A 23877-nucleotide genomic window follows, 5' to 3' on the forward strand; every position below is an offset into this window, starting at 1 on the left:
TTTATTAGTTTAATGCATCTGATTGTAATTAACTTGTAACAATATAATGGTCCACGGAATGGCCAAACTATTCCAAATACCATAGCTGCTTTAGCGTTTTTACTCTCACTGTACCTTCTTTTTTTCTTTCAGCTGCTCCCGTTAAGGGTTGCCACAGCGGATCATCTTTTTGCATATTACTCTCACTGCACCACTCGGAGCAGCTGATTCGAAAGAGAAATATCGGTATACAGCATCAAGCACACGCTGCCTCAGCCATGCTGCCTATTTGAACTGCTCTCACACGGCAAATGCTTCAAAACCTTTCCTGTACGAACCTCGTGGTTCAGAAACAGTTTCATCCCAAGAACTATAAACACACTCAATCAGTCCATCAAGTGTTCCTTGTAGAACTGTTTGCACTTATTAGTACAATCATCTCACTGCAAACTTGCACTACAGTTATAATATTGCACAACCTGAGCCACTTTATAAAGCACGTATTTACATGTGGTAACTATATAATTTTTAAGATGAAATGCAGCAAAATATGCTTATTATATTATACAGATAAAAGTTTTACATTGTTTAAACAATCTATATCTATACTAATAAAAGACAAAGCCCTCACTGACTCACTCACTCACTGACTCATCACTAATTCTCCAACTTCCCGTGTAGGTCGAAGGCTGAAATTTGGCAGGCTCATTCCTTACAGCTTACTTACAAAAGTTGGGCAGGTTTCATTTCGAAATTCTATGCATAATGGTCATAACTGGAACTTAATTTTTCGTCCATATACTATAATAGACTTCTGCTGGATGCCCGTGGGAGGCGGAGTTACGTGAACTGACGTAGTGCACAGACAAAAAGCAACAGTTCCAAAGAGTGCTGAACAAAAACCGAATTACACAATTGAGAAGACAGCTAAAAAATATGAAGCGTGTGATACATACAAGCATATTCATAAGTGAAGCTACTGCGGAAACAAAGCACACGGTGGAAAAAGTCAATGTCCCCCTAAAGGAAGACAGTGTAAAAAAAAACCCGCGCATGCAGTGTGTCACTTCTCAGATAAAGAGGAAGACGAGCTGTTTATTGATGCAGTAAGAAATGAATCGATGAATGAAACCTGTTATCTTTACAACAATTGACAAACACGGAATGTAACTTGAACACAACACATCGTACAAATACGAACCTGATTGAAAGAAATAATGATAATCAAATCCTTGATGACAGCAACACTCATAACACTCAAAAAACAATTATTGTATATTGACAATCATGTTATGTTATTTTTAAAATGTTCCCGTTTCTTTTTCATAACTTCTTTAACACACTACTTCTCCATGTAGCGCTGGTGTATATATATATATATATATATATATATATATATATATATATATATATATATACCCCGATCTACATACTCTGAAATAGACAAACCACACGCCGTGGCGCAATAGTAGAGGCTTTGCCTCTAGCGCCGACGCCCGAAGTTCGATTCGAGAGGGGGTGCACTGAGTATGTACACGCGCTTCCCGATTCATTTTACCCTCGCATCCCCTTGGTTTGAGACGTATGAAAAATATGCGGTTAACACAGAAAGACAGATCACTAATTGAAGCTTTATGAATAATAGATACTTTATTCGCCATCAATGATTGCTTTGGTAAAGCCATACTCGGTGTATTCATTAGATGAACAGTAAAAAAAGTAAGAGGGGAGGGTGACTTATTGAGGCACGCAGGCGAAACCACAATAGCACAAAAGCTCGATGTAGTGCGCGTCAACTCGATCTGAATTGCGCGATCACATTCGAAAAATATATCTTTTCAAGTTCTATTTAGTCGACACAAATATCTTTGGTTGGAATGTAAGGCTTAATTTATTCTTTACATTTGTATGGTGAAGAAAAATTTATGCAATGATGCCTACATTTAACATACATTCCTACCAAAGATATTTCTGTCGACTAAATAAAAATTCCTTCTTTTTAAAATTTAAATAGAACTTGAACAGATACGATAGTTCATAATATCCACTCAGACTTGCATGTAAGAGCGGAGTCATCCGTTTTAACAAACAGTGTATTGCACTGATACGAAACAGCCTGCCCATTTAATTATTTAGGAATGGATAAATAAATTAAGATTTTGTACAAATAATGTTTTTCATTTTTGTTCCTTTATGTATTCTGGAACCCTAGCAAAAGTTGCTCGCACTAGCGTGTGTATATATATATATATATATATATATATATATATATATATATATATATATATGACAGCAACACTCATCACTCACAACAGTGACAAAACAATTACATTGACAATCATGTTACATTATTTTCAAAATGTTTCCTTTTCTTTTTCATTACTTCTTTAACAAACTACTTCTCCGCTGCGAAGCACGGGTATTTTGCTAGTTGTTAATAATTAAACATGTGAGGACACGGTATCGGTGTGCTAGCAAGGATCTTGTGGATTGTTCCTGCCTCTCAATGTATGCTTGCTGAGACTGGAGTGACACTGGAAGGATAGAATAATTAAACATGTACTACAAAGATATTTCAATGTTCCTTAAAATTTTTAAAGAATCGGCGTTCTAAGCTTACAGATGGCTTAACGTCTATTACGGAGCTGACTGTGTGGCGATTGAGTATTTGGAGAAAGAAAAGTAAAGATAGGAATTGTGGGTTAGTACGTTCGAAAGAGAGAGTACTGCTGCAATAAATTATTTCATTGAAGGTCGCGCACAATCACTGCGCCACTGTGTTCCCATGTTTAATATCATGCTTTAACTCCTATCATCATGAAAATGATATCAAGTATACATCTCAGTATTTTAATTATTCAAAGAGCTGTAATATTACGAATGTAATGGATTCTGTGTCCTGTCAGAGGATGAGAAAGCCCAGAAGCACATAGCGATTCACACACATAGAGCACATAGAAGATCAAATGCAAAACAAAGCATTTAACATCCTACTTTGCTGTAGTTATGATGGGATTTGAGAAACTAGTAAATTAAACGAATTTAAATTGAAGTTTATGATGTTCTACTTTAATGACAAAATAAACCATGTGATTAAAGTGGAAATTTCAAAATTAAAATTGACATTTTGTGCTTTTTTCCCCCACTGTGTGCCTATTTTTTTTCTCTGTACCCTAATAACCTTTCATATGAAACTCAGACGGTGGGCTACGACTCGCCTTTTCATGGTGACTTTGATATCTGACAACTTTCTTTTTATTTCGGGCACCGTGCGACATTGTGAACTTGAGCTCTCAAGTTTCTCTGACACGCTATGTCACTCGATCAACTTCCTTTTGTTGTTTATTCCACTGTTTAAACCAACAAATAGTAAATTTTTCCTTGTCTCCACTTGGTTTTTGCTGAACTTCTTCTATTTCTCCTGTGCTTTTGCCATTGCCTTTTCACAGAATGCTGAGCTTAAGGGCTATTTATATTGATTTGCATATTCAAATAGGCGTAATTCAGGGAGGAGATGGGGCAGGACAGCAGGCGTTTACTTTTCTTTTTCACTTACTTTTTTTATGTGCGTTACTTTTCACTCTGACTGGGATTTATGTAGCAGAAGAACTTGGAAGTTGGCGTTCGAACAGATTTATGCATCTGGATTTTTTTGTGCATAAGCACAATTTCACATTTGTGCTTACGCCATGTTATAGTGTGAATTCTATGCACACCGTTATGCATGAGGCCCCATGACTCTAAAGACTTGGACCTTCGTCCTTTTGCATAGATGTTGGATGTATTACACACCCTTTTCCATTGACCACATTACCTTCCATGCTCTCCCAGTCTGTCTACTGACTACCCAATCTGTCTCAATTAGGCCATTTCATTGTATCAACATTTCATAGAAATTTCCATGCAAGATCAACGTTAAGTTTACTATTATATTGAAAGGTCCACAGAATTATGTAACTGAAATCTGATAAAGTTTTAATCAAAGTCAAAATTAACACTGTATATTTTGTTTTTTTGAGAATATTTCTTGTTTTTGAATGTCACCATGGCGACACCTTTTTGTCATAATGCAAGATAAAACACAAGTAAAAGTTAGATCAGCATTAGAGATAACACCTATATTGTCTGATTTCTAAAAAGCCAAAATGAAAGTTTAAGATTTGTGATGTATTGTGTTGTTACATATAAAAATATCACCCATTTTAAGAACATATGTGTTTTTGTTTTGTTTTTTTTATTAATTTAAGGAGAAAATGTCCTCAAACATCACTGGTTGACTTCACTCTAAAGCATTATTTCTAAAATTATTGTATTTTCATCATTGGCATTTGAATGTTGACATTCTTCATATATGAAGAATTTAAAGTATTGGTTTCCATATAGTAAGTTATGTGGGTTCACATTACAGTCTGGCATGGGAATGACTCTAAGTTAGGACATAGGTCATATGACACAAACCTCAATAAAGGCAAATACACGCAAAGGACTTAGGTTCTAGTTTTCCTTCACTGCTGAGTTTGTATTTAACCCCCATATTTTTGTTGATTTATTATGGAGACTCCGGCTTCATCATAGAGTGCTAAACTAGTGTCTCTAAATTGTGCCAGAGCTAAGTATGATTAAGTGAGAATAATAGTTTCTGATTTGCTCCATTATCTCCTCTTTCTTAGTAAGTAGTTGAATAAATCCAGACATCCTTGTCCATGTTAATTTATCTTGATAGTTCACTGTTGCAATTAGAATAATTTTTGTTAAACATTGTGGCAGAGACCCATACTCTTTAACATTGTGCATCACCATAAAATCATACTAGGAGTGCTGCAATTTGCTTTAACAGGCCCCACCTTTTGACAGCCCCCCAGCCTTGACTCTCTTAAGAAGACAAGGGAACAACTCCCAAAAAACCCTTGTAGGGAAGAAATAGAAGAAACCATAGGAATGGCAGTTCAATGAGAGATGCCTTTCTAGGTAGGTTAGGCGTGCAGTAGGTGTCAAAAAAAGGGTTAATTACAATACAATACACAGAACAGAGCAAAAGTAATCCTCAATACAATATAATAGTGCGATATAAATATTAGAAGTACAGAACAGAATTCAACAGTAGATATTACATAATATGATTTGGATTTGTTCACAGTCCTGGTGACCTCGGCCATCAAGCTGTCTCCCTCTGTTGGCCATTCCAAGCTGAGTCAGCTCTGTGCCAGCCAATCCTATGAAAGGACCCTTCTACCCAATGATTATTTTTTTAGTTTTAGTTAGGGTATGCTAAACTGAAGTAGTGAGTCTTCAGTCGGGATTTGAAAGCTGAGACCAAAGAGGCACCTCTTATAGTAGCACGCAGACCGTTCCACAGTTGAGGGGCCCTGTAGTTAGCACAACCTTCCACTGTTATTTAATTAATCCTTGGAATCATAAGCAGACTGGCATCTTGAGTTATTGATGTGCACTCTGGTTTGCAAGTAATAATAATTTCAGATAAGTAAGCCGGACCATGGCCATTTAAGGCTTTATATGTTAAAAGGTGGATTTTAAAATCTGGCCTAAATTTGATCAGGAACTGAAATTATGTGTTCGTATTTTCTTGTTCACAACTAATTAAAGAAAACATTGGAGAAACATCATTTGATCTAAAAGAAAGATATAACTGGGTGTCATCTGCATACGAGTGAAAATTAACATTGTTTTCTAATAATAGTTCCCAGTGGAAGCATATAAAGTGAAAACAGCAAAGATCAAAGTACTGAGCCTTGCTGGACACCATATCTCAGTTTTGTGTATGATGATGGAGTACTTGTCAGTACATTTCAGTACATACTGGAATCGATTTGATAAATAAAATCTAAACTGTAAGGTATGACTGAAGCTGATTGCCAACTACTTTTTCCAGTATTTTAGAGAGAAAGGGTAAATTTGAAATGGGTCTATAATTATTAAGTACACCTGGGTCTAGGTCTGACTTTATAATTAATGGCTTTATGACTGACACGTTTAGTGCATCAGGTACTGTGCCATGCAATAATGAACTATTAATAATGTTATGAATGGGTGCTGCAAGCACATCCATTGTGCTCTTTACTAGTTTCGTTGGCACTGGATCTAGGGAACAAGTAGTAGGTTTCATTTCAGAAATTAAAGTTAAGTCTTCCTGTTTTGTTACAGGATTAAAATTTCTAAAATGTTGAATGCAAGGTGTGACAGGGTCTGCCAAGCTAGTATGTGGTTTGCACCATGATGCTGAAATCTGGGATCTTATATTTTTAATGTTCTCATTAAAGAAGTTCATAAAGTCTGTACTGCTAATGTTTTTTGGTATTTTGCACTGTAGATCTGAATTCCCATTTCTTAAATTATTCACTGTTCTAAATAGTACCTGAGGATTTTTTATTGTTATCTGTTATTTTAGAATAGTAGTCTGAACAAACACTAGAATTACCAAAGCCTATGAAAAATCTCGTCCACTTTAAATCCCTTCGCACCTCTCCGTCATTGTCTTTTGTCCTGTAAATGTGCCGATAAAGACAAGCAGCAAGCAGCCTACTATTCCATTCCCCCACCGCCACAGAATGTGCACAAAGTTCTCCCAGCTCATGCCTTGATTATCTGGGAGTGAAGTGCTGGAGTTTTAGGAAGGAAATAATAGATCGTTATTTGGAACACATGCATTTCATGTGTGTTCCGTTTCTACAATAATCTGTGTACATACATTGTTAAAACAGAAAACTTTTTCATATTTTAGTAATAAATGACAAAACGTAGGCATAAACTACAGGTATATAATGTGTGAAGCCTGAAGTCCAAAGATCAAATAAACACTTTCAGAAAAGGCTCAAGGATGACACACCAGCTTCCGTTACGTAGCAGTAAGAATTGCTGACTTGTAATCAAGAGTCCCTGGTTCAATTCTGACTGCCTCTTATATTTACAGTTTTCAGTAGTGAGCTGCTTTTATTGTTAACTAGCAAAATACCCGCGCTTCGCAGCGGAGAAGTAGTGTGTTAAAGAAGTAATGAAAAAGAAAAGGAAATATTTTAATAATAACGTAACATGATTGCCAATGTAATTGTTTTGTCACTGTTGTGAGTGATGAGTGTTGCTGTCATATATATATATATATATATATATATATATATATATATATATATATATATATATATATATATATATACACATATATATATATATATATATATATATATATATATACACATATATTTACATATATATACATATCCATACATATACACATATATATACTGTACATATATACATACATATATATACATATACAGTGGTGTGAAAAACTATTTGCCCCCTTCCTGATTTTCTTATTCTTTTGCATCAAACACATTTAACCATTAGTCAAATATAACACAAGTAAACACAAAATGCAGTTTTTAAATGATGGTTTTTATTATTTAGGGAGAAAAAAAATCCAAACCTACATGGTATATTTGACTAATGGTTAAATGTGTTTGATGATCAGAAACATTTTGTGTGACAAACATGCAAAAGAATAAGAAATCAGGAAGGGGGCAAATAGTTTTTCACACCACTGTATACATACATACATACACATATATATCTATATATATATCTATATATCTATATATATATATATATATATATATATATATATATATATATATATATATATATACATATACATATACATATACATATACACACACACACACACACACACACATATATATATATATACAGTCTTTGGGGTGCGAGCAACTGTTGCTGGGGGTGCCAGAATCCATGAAGGAAGGAAAATGAAAAACATTATTTGTACAAAATCTTAATTTATTTATCCATTCCTAGATAATTAAATGGACAGGCTATTTCGTATCAGTGCAATACGCTGTTTGTTAAAACGGTTGACTCTCGATCTTACGTGCAAATCTGCCTGGATATTATGAACTATCTGTTCAAGTTCTATTTAAATTTTAAATAGAAGGAATTTTTATTTAATCGACAGAATATTACTCCGGAATAAATCAACTCAAACCTTAAATAGCTTATAATATTTTGCTCTCCATAAAAATATATCCTGCCTAAATTATACAAGTTAGAAATAAAGTAAACGTTAAAACAACAAACATTCAAATTTCTTTACTCTTATGTAATTTTATATAAAAAATAAACTTAAATTTTAAATATCCCAAAAGATTTTGCTCTCCATAAAAATATATCCTGTCAAAATTATACAAATTCAAATATGAACATGGTGCATAACAAAACCTGGAAATATAAATAAAATTTGTTCTTTTCAGCAATAACAAATCAAATCATTCAGTTGTCTTTGCTCTTATGTCATTTTATCAGAGCTGGACGCCTGGCATCTTTTTTTGGCAACAAGTTTGTTTATGTTTGGTGTTATGTTCTGTGTTGTGGAGATTCTCAGGATGGACTGCAGGTGCTCATCAGTGAGGCGACTCCTGTGTGCTGTTTTGTTAGATTTCATGACTGAGAAGAGCTTCTCACACAGATATGTGGTGCCAAACATGCACAAGGTTTGAGCCGCATGTAGACGGAGCTGGAGCATTTCTGCGGGAATGGAGTCAATAAACTGTGCGGTCCGTGCAGTATCGTACTTTGCCTTCAGTGTGCCATTACACTGCAGCTTAATCACCTCCATCTGAATCTGCACAGGTGCAGTTTCCACATCGACGGCAAATGGGCTGCGAAACAACTCAAAATTCTTTTTTTGTTCTTCAAAGTCACCAAAGCGGCGTGCAAACTCAGTGCGTGGTGCGCTCAGTTTATCAGCAAAGTGCGTACTTGGGAACACCGTAGTGCCGACTTGGTTCAATATTATTTGGCAACAGGGAAAGTGGGGCAAGTTGCACTGGTGCATTTGTGTCTCCCAAAAAAGTAGCTTCACTTGAAATCACTTTGTGATTTTGCACGGGTAAGAACGTCTGCTAAAGTGTCAGATTCTTCTTTAACTCTTCTGCTTTCTATATCTTGTGCATTGCATTCAGGTCTTTCAGGTTATCTTGATGTTTTGTCTCATAGTGCCGTCTTAGATTAAATTCTGTAATTACAGCCACATTAGCTTCACAAATGAGACACACGGGTTTACCGGCAATGTTAGTAAACATATACTCAGCCTCCCATCGGTTTTTAAAGGGTCTATGTTCAGAATCACCTTTTCTCTTCGCATCGTGTGGGCTAGCTTCGCAATAACTTACAGCATCATAAGCTAGACTTGATTAACGCTGTAAGTGTTTGGCAAGGCAGCTGAAGCGCTGCGTTATGGGATCTGTAGTTTATTGTGTTAGCAGCGCTTCATATCCCCGAGCCATTAATAACAATAATATATAAAATGATCTCGCGGGCCGGATATAATTACACGCTGGGCCGGATGTGGCCTTGAGTTTGACACATATGGACTAAATAGAACTTGAAAACATATATTTTTTCAAATGTGATCGCGCAATTCAGATCGAGTTGACGCGCTCTACATCGAGCTTTTGTGCTATTGTGGTTTCGCCTGCGTGCCTCAATAAGTCACCCTCCCCTCGCTCTTACTTTTTTTACTGTTCATCTAATGAATACACTGAGTATGGCTTTACCAATGCAATCATTGATGGCGAATAAAGTATCCATTATTCATAAAGCTTCAATTGGTGATCTGTCTTTCTGTGTTAACCGCATATTTTTTCATACATCTGAAACCAAGGGGATGCGAGGCTAAAATGAATCGGGAAGCGCGCGTACATACTCCGTGCATCCCCTCTCGGGAATCGAACCTCGGATGCCGGCGCTAGAGGCCAAGCCTCTACTATTGCGCCACGGCGTGCGGTTTGTCTATTTGAGCGTAGCAGTGTAATTCGGTTTGTGTTCAGCACTCTTTGGAACTGTTGCTTTTTGTCTGCGCACTGCGTCAGTTCACATGAGCCGCTGAATATGGTTTTATTTGTCACTCGCTCGCTTCTAATTGTTTCGCTGCCTTCTTAATTATATAATGTATGTTTTCTTCAGCGGTTTTTGGAGCTCTTCCTCGTTTTCTACGTACTGCGTGATTACGTGGGAGGCGTGATGATGTCACACTAAACTCCCCCCACGCTTTTCGAGCTCAACTCCATTACAGTAAATGGAGAAAAATAGCTTCTAGTTATGACCATTATACGTAGAATTTCGAAATGAAACCTGCCCAGCTTTTGTAAGGAAGCTGTAAAGAATGAATCTGCCAAATTTCAGCCTACTACCTACACGGCAAGTTGGAGAATTAGTGATGAGTCAGTCAGTCAGTCAGTCAGTGAGTGAGTGAGGGCTTTGCCTTTTATTAATATAGATATTATACAATAAACACATACATTCGGTTTGCATCTGTAACAGCTGGTGTACATTTATAGTACTTGTAAAAGTTAGTATTTTTTTTTTTCACTTTTATTCTCTCTGTCATGATACATACTACCGCCCTAGGGATCTGACTCTGTAAGTTTTTATTTGAAACTGGGAATAACTATAGATGTGAGTGGTGTTTTGAGACAATGGAACTGGAAATTCGCTGATTTGAATGGATAAAAGCTGACAACCAAAGGCTGGTGAATCTGCTTTATTTGTATCTCACCGTCACTTGTTTTTTTTTTTTTATTCAGTTTTATTAAGTGTTCTTGTTCACGCTAAATTAGTATGCACTTTATGGTCCATGATGTCAAAGCCACACTGACAAAAAAAAAAATACAGACACATAGGTATATATGATATTTGAAATTACTAATTTTATGACCTGTGTAGTACATTGTGCCACAGATGCAACATTATTCATACTATTCATATTCATTTGCATAACATCTTGCGGTTGTAATCAGTGACCGCATTTTTTTTTTTTATCTTGCCAGTCGCCACATGTTGCTGTATGGCAGTGTTTCGTTTGTACTCCAGGACATGCAGAGAGGTCAGCGCTATATACAATCATCAGATTTAAATGTTAACAGTTGACACACACAATGACTGTCTTTTCTACATTTACGACATGTGTACCTGTTACAATGTACACACTTCTGTTTATGCTGTGGTTTCTATTACACACCTGAAAGAAAGAGACAATATATGTGACATTTTGAAGAAATCATTTTATGACCTGAATAGTACCAATCAGAAAACATCATTGTAGTAGTGCAACATTATTTGAAAACGAACAGCGTCAGATCAGGTGTGAATTTACGCTGGCGCTGTTAGTTACTGCCAGATCAGGAAGGACGGAGGGTTAGAGCATGATCGTGATTGAGAGAATAAAACTGAAAAAAGCTAACTTTTACAAGTACCATAAATTTATACCCAATGTCCCATAAATTTGTCTTTTCTGCTGGGTCTTGCGTTGACATCATGCAGCAGAAAGCGTGAACTTATTCAGTGCGAACACACAGGTGGCCAGTTTTCATGTGCTACAACAAGTTTGACCTGGCGGAGATCGACGCACATAGATTGGACAAGGCATGTATGGGGTCCACTAAATAAAGAAGAGTGTTCATGGCTCACCTTGCAAAGGAACTTTGTCATCGCATCTTACAACAAAAGGCGGTGGAAAAAGAAAAGGAGGATGCAATATCGACAAGCTTCTGTTCCAAGACAGCCACTTTCCCCAGGAAAGTAAGCTGAGTCAGTGTCAGGTGTCCTTTCAATGTAATAGGAACCAAAGCATAGAGTGAAGTGTGTACATTGCAACAGATACACATGTCGTAAATGTAGGAAGGATGATCCTTGTGTGTGTGTGAACTGCTAACATTTGAATTTGATGATTGCATATAGTGCTGAACTGACCTCTCTGCACTTTTCTTTCCTCTGCATGTCCTGGAATACAAGATAAACACCACTGTACAGCAACATGTGGGGACTGGCAAGATCGGGGGGGGGGAAAAAAGTACACACGGTCACTGAGTAATACTGCAAAATGTTATGCGAATGAATATGAATAATATGAATAATGTTGCATCCGTGCCACAATGTTTTCCGAAATGTACTATACAGGTCATGAATAATTCCAAATATCATATATACCTATATCTCTGTTTTTTTCTTGTCAGTGCGGCTTTGACATTATGGACCATAAGGTGCATACTGATTCAGCGTGAGCAGGAACACTCAATAAAACTGAATAAAAAAATATCAAGTGACGGTGAGATACAAAAAAAGCAGATTCACCAGCGTTTGTGTGTCAGCTTTCATCCATCCAGATCAGAGAATGTCCAGTTCCATTGCCTCAAAACACCACTTACTGTACATATACAGTTATCAGTTTCAAATAAAAAGTAACCGCATCAGATCCCTGTGTGGGGGGTTGGGGCGGTAGTATGTGTCATGATCGTGACTGAGAGAACTTGCCCGTTCTGAGGTGTTGGGGGGGATGGTGTAGCAGGCTGCTTGGTGCTTGGGCTTATCAACACATTTCGAAGACAAAAGACGCTGACAGATTTAAGTTTGACCGGATTTACAAGTTTTTTTGTTGGCTCTGGTAATTCTAGTGTTAAGGTGGAGAAGGACTAACAAACTGTAATTGCATTTACTTCACTATTGCCATATAGACTTATCTTGCTCAACTGGAAGAATCCTATCCCACCTGTTTTAAATCAGTGGGTAACTAATGTTATATATTAGTTGATATTGGAAAAAATTAACTTCTCATTTAGAGGATCTGTGCAAAACATTTTTAAATCCCAGTAGGATCTAATCAATAGCATTTTAGAATTACCATTTAAATTGAGGAAGTGGATTCTCTTCCCTTATTTATTTTAATTTTTTAATTTATTTATTTATTTTTCCTGCTATTAAAGTTTTACTCTGTTTGCCTAGCTCTCTTTCTCATTGGTGGGGTTTTATTTGATTTGAACTTAGTTTGTTAAAATTTTACTTGCTTGTATAGAATGTTATTTGCCTTTAATAAATTCAATTAAACAGCTACACTTTTTATTACCTAGGTATGAACCAATGTGAATTCATTCAAGTAAAATAGAATGTGGCTTTTGCAGTTGTCAGCGGTTTGAGTAAACATAACGTCACAGCTATTCTTATTAGTAAAGAAAAACATGCCTCCTGTAAAAATATGCATACATTTTGCAAAACTATTACTTTTAACTGTCCAATACATACATCAGCCCATTCTTAAGAGACATAATAATACAATTCTAATAGTGTTAGATGTTACAAATACACAACAGCAAAAGAACTTTAAAACAAGGGTTTTTAAGTCAGTTCATATATCCTTTGTTATGAATATTATAACTTCTGAGAATTTTTAATCCCCATTACAAAGTCATACGTATATGAGTGTCCTAATTATTTTTAAAGACTAATGCTTTTAGCCCATGTGTGTGTTCTGTTAACAGTAGGTAAAAAGATACAGCCCACTATCTACTAGTAGGCTTTGTTTCTGTTAAAGCTCAGTAGAAGGCCAAGCACAATTGCTTTCTTTACATTTTTTTCTAATTCTGTTACCGCTATGCATGACTTCATCATGCAGTACTTATTCGAAATTATAGCATTGCAGGCACTTTATCTCTTTATTCGGAAAATGCAAGCATTGTGATCGTGTAAGTCTTTTGGATGTTTAATGTCAGGACTTGCATGAAAGTTCTATTCACAACAGTCGCCTTTTAACAGAGATGCAAGCAGAGCATATGCTGACCTCAGTAAAGTACTGCAAAGAATCTTTGATGTAAACACATTATTTCTGATATCCTTTCATTGTCATAAACCTGTCTCAGAAACAGGGAAGATATGTTTTCTGAAATCAAAACTTTTACCACTCTTAAGAGTATGCATTTAGTATTTTTTTTTTTTTGTCTTCTGGTTTGTATTTTAACTTGTACTCTTTGAGAACCCATTTTAAAATGCAAACACAGGCATTGTGTTTTTATAATGTATAAAAAATGTTTCACTTTAGAACAGAATTCCTTAATTAATATACACAGTTATTGTGAAAAGATATGTTTGACTTGATAATACTGACCTTCTCTTTTAAACAGCCTATCTGTTACAATTGTCTGGAAAGTTCTGAACAATTTTGAAACGTTGTAAAACCGTTAACCATGTATATAGTACATACTGTATATAAGCAATTTAAAAGAATTTCTTAAGTGGAATTCCTGTTTATTTTATGCCTGGATTTTGGAGGGGTTTTTTTGGGTAAAGTGTAAACATTAATTTTACTCCAAGTTAATAGTGAAAGCTTAAGCCTTTTAAAGTTTTCCTATTGTGTAATATTAGATAACATGTAGGTAAACCTAAACTTGCAACACAAACTGTTGTACCTGGGAGTTAATTTAATGAAAAAATATTGAGTTGTGACAGCGTTTTAAATGGGGCAGGCACATTTTAACCTTTCAATACTTATATGCAAAGGGGAAATATCTTCCTTTGGTTGTTTTTTAGTGTGATATTTTATTAAACAGTCATCAATTGCATAGATAGTATCAGACATTACAGATTGTTATTTATTGGTTTAATTAGAAGCAAATAAAATTCCATACAATCAAGTCAAACTAAACAAACAAACCAAAAGGTATTACAGATTTTTATTTTATTGTTTTATTGCATAGCAAACTATCAAATCTGTTACTTTCTGTTGTGTTAAAACTTGCAAATAATTTTATGCTTGCGAACATCTGATGTCTGTCTTTGGTTCTTTTTAATGCCAGATACGAATACTTCAAGCCACAGGTCTTCCACATTTCTTATCCAAGTTTGTATTCTGCAAGTACTGCTTTTGGGGCCAGTTGGATCCAACATCTGTTGCCCCTGAGGTAGACACTTTAAATTCTTCCCCAACTGTTAAGGACCTCCAAAGTATGGTGGTCTTTGATCATTCAAAGGTACAGTATGATTTTAAGTAAATGTTTTTAATAATATCGTTATTTTTTGTATGTAGGTTGTAGTTTCATTAGGTAAAATATAACTGCCAACAGGGCTATTGTAAAGCATTATTACTTACTTTATTTTTATGTAAACCAGTAAACAATTTTATAGATCAGATTCAATTTTATGAAGTATGAGTATGCAACATATAACTACTTTATCATATGTAACAAGGTAAATAAATAATTACAATATCACTGAATAAAATGTAAACAGAAAGTGTGATTGAGTAGGTTTTAGCCAATGACCATTTGATAGCGAGGAAGAAACAAAAAACAAAGAAACTGTACTTCACACATTTCTTTGAGAAAATATAGCTTTGGGAAATCTGTGGTCCTTTATACCATTGACATTTGACCATACTTTCCACTCTAGACATTCTGCACTTTTGTGCACAATATGCCCTTAATTTACATATGGTATTACTGTAGTAAAATGAGATTGTGTTGTGTGAGTTGCTGTGTCAGTAACCAGTGATGTTCTATTCAATGGTCGAAATAGCAGTTGCAACAACAACATATAGTGCTATCATAGGATACCATGAAGACATGTTCTGTAGAAGAGTTGGGAGTAGTAAATTGCAAAGTTTTTGTTATAAATAAGTGACCAACATAGCTGTCAATAGTTTAATCAGTGACACTAATAAGAGTATACTAAACTAAAGTACTGAGTTTTCTGCCTGAATTTAAAGGAAGAGTGTAATGGTTTTTGTACATTTTTTAACATTGGGCTAATCATTTCTGACTTGGGGGGGCCGTGTAGATAAAGCTTCCACCATTTGATATACAGTAGTTATGCTGTATGTATATATTCTATGAATTTTAGAGGACATGCTTTTTTTTTTTTAGATTCAGATCAGGTCAAAGCTCATATGAAGCTCTAAGTGGGAGGTCCCCCTTGATATCTTTAGCACAGTTCATGATTTACCAGAACAATGTCCCTTGATGTCCATTGTTCAATGGAGGATTCCAGAGCCCCTTAACCTTAATAAACGGCACCCTAGGCAGTCGCCTAATTGATTGACTGGCTCTGTATAGATTAATAAATTATTTTAAGGAAATGTTGCCAGTTGTGTTTAAAACTTAATATGGGTGGTGTAAGCCAAAGTAGAGACTGAGAAGTTTTTAAGTTTTATTTGCTAATAATGATCTTAGAGGCAGCATTAAGTGTAGACTGGACAGATCAATTTGAAGATCTTCAACCTATTTAAAATAAATGCATGAATCATATTTTTTGTTTACCAGATTATCTTATGTTTTATTTAGCTGAAGAAAGCGGGACTTAGTACAATAACTGGGTGATAAATTATACGTCAGTGTCACAGGTAACACCTGAGTTACATGCAGATGAAACAAGATTCATTTTCAGGGTTTTGCATTAAAAGTGACAATATGTTGTTCTTGTCTACATCATTTCCACTCACTGATAAAATCTTTTTTTTTTCTATGTTTAAAGAGTACCTGTTGTTCATCCAATTTTTTTTAAGTTTTTGGGGCACTTCAATTAAAGACAAAGTAGAGAATTATTTCTGTAATACAGTAGATAGGTATAACTAAGCATCAATTGGCTTGTGAAACTGTATGTTTCCAAATTATTTCTCCTAATTTTTTTTTTTTAATTGTTTTCATAAATATTGTAAAAATAGTTTTCATAATAAATGGACCTGATTGTATGCCATAACAATAGCCTCTCCCTAAATATCAACAAATCAAAGGAGATCATTGTTGACTTCAGAAAGAACAAAGGCTCACATCACGTTCCTGGGTGTCCACATTTCTGACTTCCTATCATGGTCCATCACCACCACCTGCATAAGAACAATCACTTTTTATACTGAGGAGACTGGAGAGCTTTGGGGTGAGAACCAAAACACTAGTGAACTTTTAGCACTTGTGACAGATAGGGGGCGCTATCGCTCCCTTGAACCCACAGATCAAACATCAGACACCAGGTAAAAGTCCAATAATTGACTTTATTTATACTGCATAGACACAAAGCACCCTCCTCTCCACAATACTCCTAAATTAAACAGTACACTACAATAAACCAGTCCTCCAGTCCCAGACGTGTTGCCACCCTTCCACCCAGCTCAGCTCACCATCTGGGAGTTCCCACAGTTCTTTTATAGTCCCTGACCCGGAAGTGTTTCCCATCCTTCAGTCCATGATTCCTTATCACTTCCGGGTCAGATAAAAAGTCCTTTTTTTTTCACCCTGGAAGCAAATCATTCCTCTTGTCCATGTGACTCGGACGTACTTCTAGGGCGTAGGGCAAATGATCTTTTCTCCTCCCTGCAGCTCCATCTAGCGACCCCTGTGGTATCCAGCAGGGCTGAGGATGAAAACTCCACTGTCCATAATTCCCTGCTGGTATTCAGGGCACCTCCATTCTTCAAGGAGGGCTCCACCTGGCGGTCTGGGGGTATTGGCTGGGATGACTGGCCGGCCATAGACCACACACTGAACTATTGAAAGTATCCTGAATGGTTGCATTACAGTATGGTTTCGTAACCTCACTTGCTGGGATTCTAAACACTTCCAAAAAATTGTCCTAACAGCTTCTAAAGTAATTGGGTTGATGTTCCACAGCTTATACTCAACCAAATGTCCGAAGAGAGCTGAGCCGATCATTTCTAATGACAACCAGCCAACTCTTCCCCTGATTTAACTTCTGCCTTCTTGAAATCACTACCAGTGCCTCACCTCTTACTCCACCTGCTTTAGGGGCAGCTTCTTCCCCCAGGCCATAACATCACTGAAATCCCAGTAACCTGATCCTTTCTGCCCTAAAATGTGCCATGTACCCACCTGCTTATTTATATGTAACTGTACTGAACATTACATTTTTTCTCATTCTGGAGGATGAAATAGCTTTGAATGGCTGCTTCCAAATGACAAACCTGGAAATGATTGTGCAAGTCACATAGGGATGATACCGAAGCACTCAGTCACCACATCACAGACTATATTAACGTCTGTGTTGACACAGTAGTACCCACCAAGGCAGTGTGTTGCTTTCCAAACAACAAGCCCTGGGTTACTAAGGAGCTAAAATGTTTCCTGAGTGAGAAAAAGGAACATTCAAATCTGGTGACAAAGAGGTTCTGAAGGATGTAAAGTATGTGCCAAAGAAAAAGCTGAGTGAAGGAACGGAAGCTTACAAAGTTAAAATTGGAAACATAATCGGGATAACATAAAGGATTTCTGGAATTAACTGGGTATAATTATGGGACACAAGCAATCCAGGGCCCAGATGCTAGAAGGGAAATGCCCTGAATCTTTTTTTTTTTTAACTCTATTTTCCTTTCCACTGCCACCTTCTTCCAATGACTAGTCTCCCCACACCATCCCTACTACATCAACAACTCCTTACCACGTCAACTGGAATGATCAGTGACAAGTCCATCTCTGACTATCAGTGTGGACTGTTAATAATTGAAGACCAAGTAAGGAGACAGCTCAAGAATCTACACACAGTAAAAGCTGTGGCACCAGTCAGTCCTTCAGTTCTTAATGAAACACAATGTCATCCATATGAACACAGGCTGACTGCTTATAGGGGCATCTGTTCTGGACATGTGATACTCAGTCTTTTCCTTAATAATTACTTGGCATAAATCCAGAAGCCATTTTCATTTGTCTAAACTTATTTATTTTACAATAAAGTATTCTTGATCATATTTTTTCCTTTTGTTTTTACTTGTGCAGATTTTACATGTATGCTGCCTGTTAAAGCAAATGTTTTATTTGTCAAAGTATATCGTGTACATGCAAAATATATATTTTACTAATGGCTCTTTGATGTATGCTTATTTCTCAGACATTTTCTGTTGCATCATCTGAAGACTTCATTGAATATCTCACAGAGGGAGCATTGGCAATTGAAGTGTACGGACACAAACAAACCAGTTTATTAAATCAAAAGAGTCTTGCTTTGTGGGATTTAGGCATCATCCAAGCCAAGACGCGGACATTTAGAGATAGGTAACGTATGCTGCCAAATATATTAAAATACAAACACAATGAATATTATATGATTTGTGGTATATAAACCAGACACTTACTGTGTCTGTTGTTTCTGTGTTTTCTTGGCATGAGTGTCCAGATTAGTTAAACACAAGAATTGTTTCTTGAGAAGTGTATATGTAGTGAAAATTCTAAAACAAGCTATTTGAATCTTTCAAGTTGGGTGTCAGCTACCACAAGAGAGACAAAGTTGTAGAAGGTGACAACAGTAGATGCCTACCATACAAATATGAGTTAGAAGTAGGAGCATTCGTGCTTATGGCATCGATTTGTCAGATTTTAGGTTGTGCATATTAATAGTTTGGGCAAAGCAGGGAGTTTACGTCTATTCAAGTTTATTAATTGAAAGTTTGAACCACAGTGACTAAATTATTATTAATGTGGTGTTCTGTTTACCAGTTTTTAAGAAAAAGCCATATCTCTATGTATGTAGTGCTTTTGCTATATTTTAAGTTCACATACTTTGTTTAAAGAACATTCAAAATAATTTTTCTCAAGGTTAAATTTCTCGGTCTTTGAAAAGCTAATATTTAATGAAAAAAGATGAATGAAAAATCCTAGTATGAAATGATATGCATCCCTTTCCATCACTGTTATACTTATAAGCTGGTAAAAGAACTCAAAATCACAAAAATCAAAGCAGTTGATTCTTGGAATCATCCAGGTTTTGGTTTCTTTTTAGGGCTCTTGCAGTTCCAGAAATAACCACCTAGTGGGGATTACTTTCTATAAAAGACGAGCACGATAAATGCACACAAGACTCTTATTGTTCTTGTTAAAAAGTTTATTTTTTCCCTAAAACTACAAAAGCTTATTTCCACCACTATTTTTTATTTAACTGCCCTATTTTACAATGATGATTGTGTTATTTCACTTAAGTGTTACTTTTACTAGGGATGTAGTGTTGCATCTTCCAGATCTCATTCTGTCCCTGGATCCTCTTCTGCAGATATGTACTATTAGTTTTAAGGCCAGTAAAGTCTAAATTACATTAGAATCATACAGTGTACTCATCCTTCATGTTTACGGAATGCATCACATTTACAGTATGTACACATTTTTCTCCAGGATAGAAACAAAAATCTACAGTAAATGGCTGTAATAAACATCAGAGCCCCTTGAAATGCACACAAAATACTTTGAAGTCTTTAATAAACTAAATCTACCTCAGGGGACAATTAAAGATTCTTTCTTTCTTTCTTTCTTTCTTTCTTTCTTTCTTTCTTTCTTTCTTTCTTTCCATACTACAGAGCAAAACTAATTGTATGATGATCTTGATTATGAAATCACAAAGACAGAATTCATTTTTCCAGATTTTTTTATTAGTATTCAGTCTTTCTTTAGACCAAAATGTGTTCATCTTATAGTAACTGCAGTAGTTCATACTTCTGAAAAATATAAAATACAGTAATCCCTCCTCGATCGCGGGGGTTGCATTCCAGACCCCCCCGCGATAGGTGAAAATCCGCGAAGTAGAAACCATATGTTTCTATGGTTATTTTTATATATTTTAAGCCCTTTTAAACTCTCCCACACTGTTTATAAATATTCCCCGCAGAGTTATACAGCATAATCCCTTTGTATTCTCTTAGATATTAGGTAAGATTCATTGAAATTATGTATATAAACACACTGTTTATATACAGTAAAACCTAAATATTATTTTAAAGATATTGAGTGTCTCCGATATCACGTTACAGCCATTACGATAGACATGCCACCAGCAATAAATACGTACAATGCAACAAAAATAGTATACAGTAAATGTGTGTGTACAGTGACACTAACCGTACGTACATGTACTAAGTACTGTAAGTAGAAAATTAATTATGGTTACTCACCAACAATGACACGATGACTTGTCCGATAACAATGAGTTTTATTTTACTGCACAACAAAGGAGCGTTACAGCCCTTAAAGGAGCCACTTCAGGCGATTGTGTAGCACTGCCGTTGTTCTTCTTCTGGCAGTCTTCAATCCAAATCCCTAAAGCAGATTCCATCCAGACTACTGCCTTATTACATCCACTTACAACTTGTTTTGCACCCTGGTTAAAAGGACACTGCGGCCATAGATCTTATATTCCTTTCCTACTTTTTAAATAAAAGAATCGTAGCCTTCAACAAATCCAAAACGTTTACCTTTTCGCAATCGTTAACATCTTCCGTTTGCGCTTGGGCACGGCCCCTGAAGCAGTAGCAGATCGTTTTGGAGCCATAATGAAGGGCTTGACTATGCACAAAGATAAACACAAAAGAGCACAACTCTTTACACAGCAAAACACGTTGATGCTGAATGAGCGAGACAAGACTTCCTGGTTAACACTGCATTCAGCAAGCAGGAACTTAACTGCGTGCTCTGATTGGTTAGCTTCTCAGTCAGGAGAACTTAACTGCGTGCTCTGATTTGTTAGCTTCTCAGTCATCCGCCAATAGCGTCCCTTGTATGAAATCAACTGGGCAAACCAACTGAGGAAGCATGTACAGGAAGTGAAAAGACACATTGTCCGCAGAACCCGCGAAGCAGCGAAAAATCTGCGTTATATATTTAGTTATGCTTTCATATAAAATCCGCGATAGAGCGAAACCGCGAAAGTCAAAGCGCGATATAGCGAGGGATTACTGTATACTTGACTGCCACTCCAACCAATCTGACAAGGAAAAAGACTGCACCATCCTTAGTGTAAGTTAACATTTACATATCTTCTAAAAACTGAACCAACTGCCATATGCACACTAGGATATCATGATTATAGTAATCATGGCATTGGGGCGCCTCCTGGCGGTGACCACGGGCCCCTACAGGATGGAGCTTCCATGCCCTGTACCCATGGCCCCCAGAACAACCAGGAAGGCGGCCCCCACGTGATCCAGGGTGGGCTTTGACCCTCTTCCGGTTCCTTAACGGCGTCCCAGCCGGGTCTTTGCCCCTGGCATCCCTGACAAGAGTAATAAACAACATTACATCATTTGAGGTTGAACCATGGATTTTCATTGTTTCCCATTGCATGCTCAACAACAACAACATTTATTTATATAGCACATTTCCATACAAAAAATGTAGCTCAAAGTGCTTTACAAAATGAAGTAAGAAAATAAAATAAGTCAACATTAATTAACATAGAATAAGTAGGGTCCGATTGCCAGGGAGGACAGAAAAAAAAAAAAAATCCAGATGGCTGGAGAAAAAAAAAATCTGCAGGGATTCCAGACCATGAGACCGCCCAGTCCCCTCTGGGCAATCTACCTAACATAAATGAAACGGTCCTCTTTGTATTTAGGGTTCTCATGGAAGGATTTGATGATGATGGTCACGTAGACTTCTGGCTTTCAGTCCATCAATGTTGGAGCATCATGATACTTTGAGTAGGTGGTGGTGGCGCAGGCCGCCACCACAAAGAAACCGGAAAAAGAAGAGAAAGTAGGGTTTAGTACGGATTTTAGAGCCACTATAAATAGCTATTATGATGAATTGAACATGCAGAGTATCCGGATTAAGTTAAAGTGAAGTTAGGAGAAGGCCATGTTAAAGTAATGTGTTTTCAGCAGTGTTTTAAAGTGCTCCACTGTATTAGCCTGGTGAATTCCTATTGGCAGGCTATTCCAGATTTTTGGTGCATAACAGCAGAAGGCCGTCTCACCACTTCTTTTGAGTTAAGCTTTTGGAATTGTAAGGAGACACTCATTTGAGGATCTAAGGTTACGATTTGGGATATAGGGTGTCAGACATTCCGATATATAAGATGGAGCGAGATTATTTAAGGCTTTATAAACCATAAGCAGAATTTTAAAGTCAATTCTGAAAGACACAGGTAACTAGTGTAGTGACATCAAAACTGGAGAAATGTGTTCGGATTTTCTTTTCCTAGTTAGGATTCTGGCAGCTGCATTCTGCACTTGTTGCAAATAATTTATGCCTTTTTTGGTAGTCCTGAGAGGAGTGCATTACAGTAATGTAGTCGACTGAAAACAAAAGCGTGAATTAATTTCTCAGCATCTTTCAATGATATAAGAGGTCTAACGTTTGCTATGTTTCTTACGTGAAAAAATGCTGTCCTAGTGGTCTGAAGAATATGCGATTTAAAATTCAGGTTACAGTCAACAGTTACCCCTAAGTTTTTTACTTCCGTCTTAACTTTTAATCCTAATGCATCAAGTTTATTTTTGATAACCTCATTGAATCCATTATTGCCATTCACTATAATTTCAGTTTTCTTTTTATTTAGTTTGAGAAAATTACTATTCATCCATTCAGAAATACCAGTAAGACATTGTGTTAGTGAATCGAGAGAGTCTGTGTCATCAGGTGCTATTGATAAGTACAGCTGTGTGTCATCAGCATAGCTGTGGTATCTCACGTTGTAATTTAGTAGGTAAGATGGCAAGATGTATAGTTCAAGTTTGAACATTAATGTTTGAATGCTGTATCAAAAGTTTAATAAAGATTATTGAAGATTAAGCACCTGGTTTTTAACTACTTGTGACTCCTCATAAGGAAGCCTATTTTGAAGTACAGTATCTGTGTGATTTTTAACAACAGCCTACCACAAATGCATTAGTACAATGTAAACTTCAAGAAAGTTTTTTTTTTTTTTTCCTTCCAGTTAAAAGTAGTAGTGAACCAATACACAATTAAGATATATTACATTGGCATGTCAGTTTGTTTCCCAAAATTCATCATCCACAGTGAAGTACCAAAATAGACAAATCTTTCTCGCTATGCTAGCGTGGTTTGCCAGCAAAGGCAAAGAGTACTATTTCTTTACTTAGTAGCCCAAACAAAAATAGAAATGCCAATGGAGAGCCCTGTCCAGATATATACAAAGAGAAGTTATTTCAAATCTTAACCACAAATGTGAATTGGGATGGCTCTAATGGCAAATGGGGAGTTCCAAACCACCAGAAAGAATGTAGAGGGTCACTGAGAGATTTCCCACCTTGGACAATGACGGTAGAAAGAATGTGGCAGATTGTATTAATGAGTGTGTTCATAAACCATGAAT

General features: G+C 36.4%; 1 protein-coding gene across 1 annotated transcript in view; it reads left to right on the top strand.

Moving 5' to 3' along the window:
* Positions 1 to 23877, top strand: part of LOC120526634 (kinesin-like protein KIF13B) — a 655733-nt gene that overhangs the window by 350056 nt on the left and 281800 nt on the right. The window contains exons 19-20 of the mRNA XM_039749796.1: positions 14634 to 14807; positions 18670 to 18833. Coding sequence (XP_039605730.1) covers positions 14634 to 14807; positions 18670 to 18833 — 338 coding nt within the window. The remainder of the gene's footprint in view (positions 1 to 14633; positions 14808 to 18669; positions 18834 to 23877) is intronic.

This window comes from Polypterus senegalus, chromosome 3 (genome assembly GCF_016835505.1).
Source record: "Polypterus senegalus isolate Bchr_013 chromosome 3, ASM1683550v1, whole genome shotgun sequence".
NCBI classification, from domain to species: domain Eukaryota; kingdom Metazoa; phylum Chordata; class Cladistia; order Polypteriformes; family Polypteridae; genus Polypterus; species Polypterus senegalus.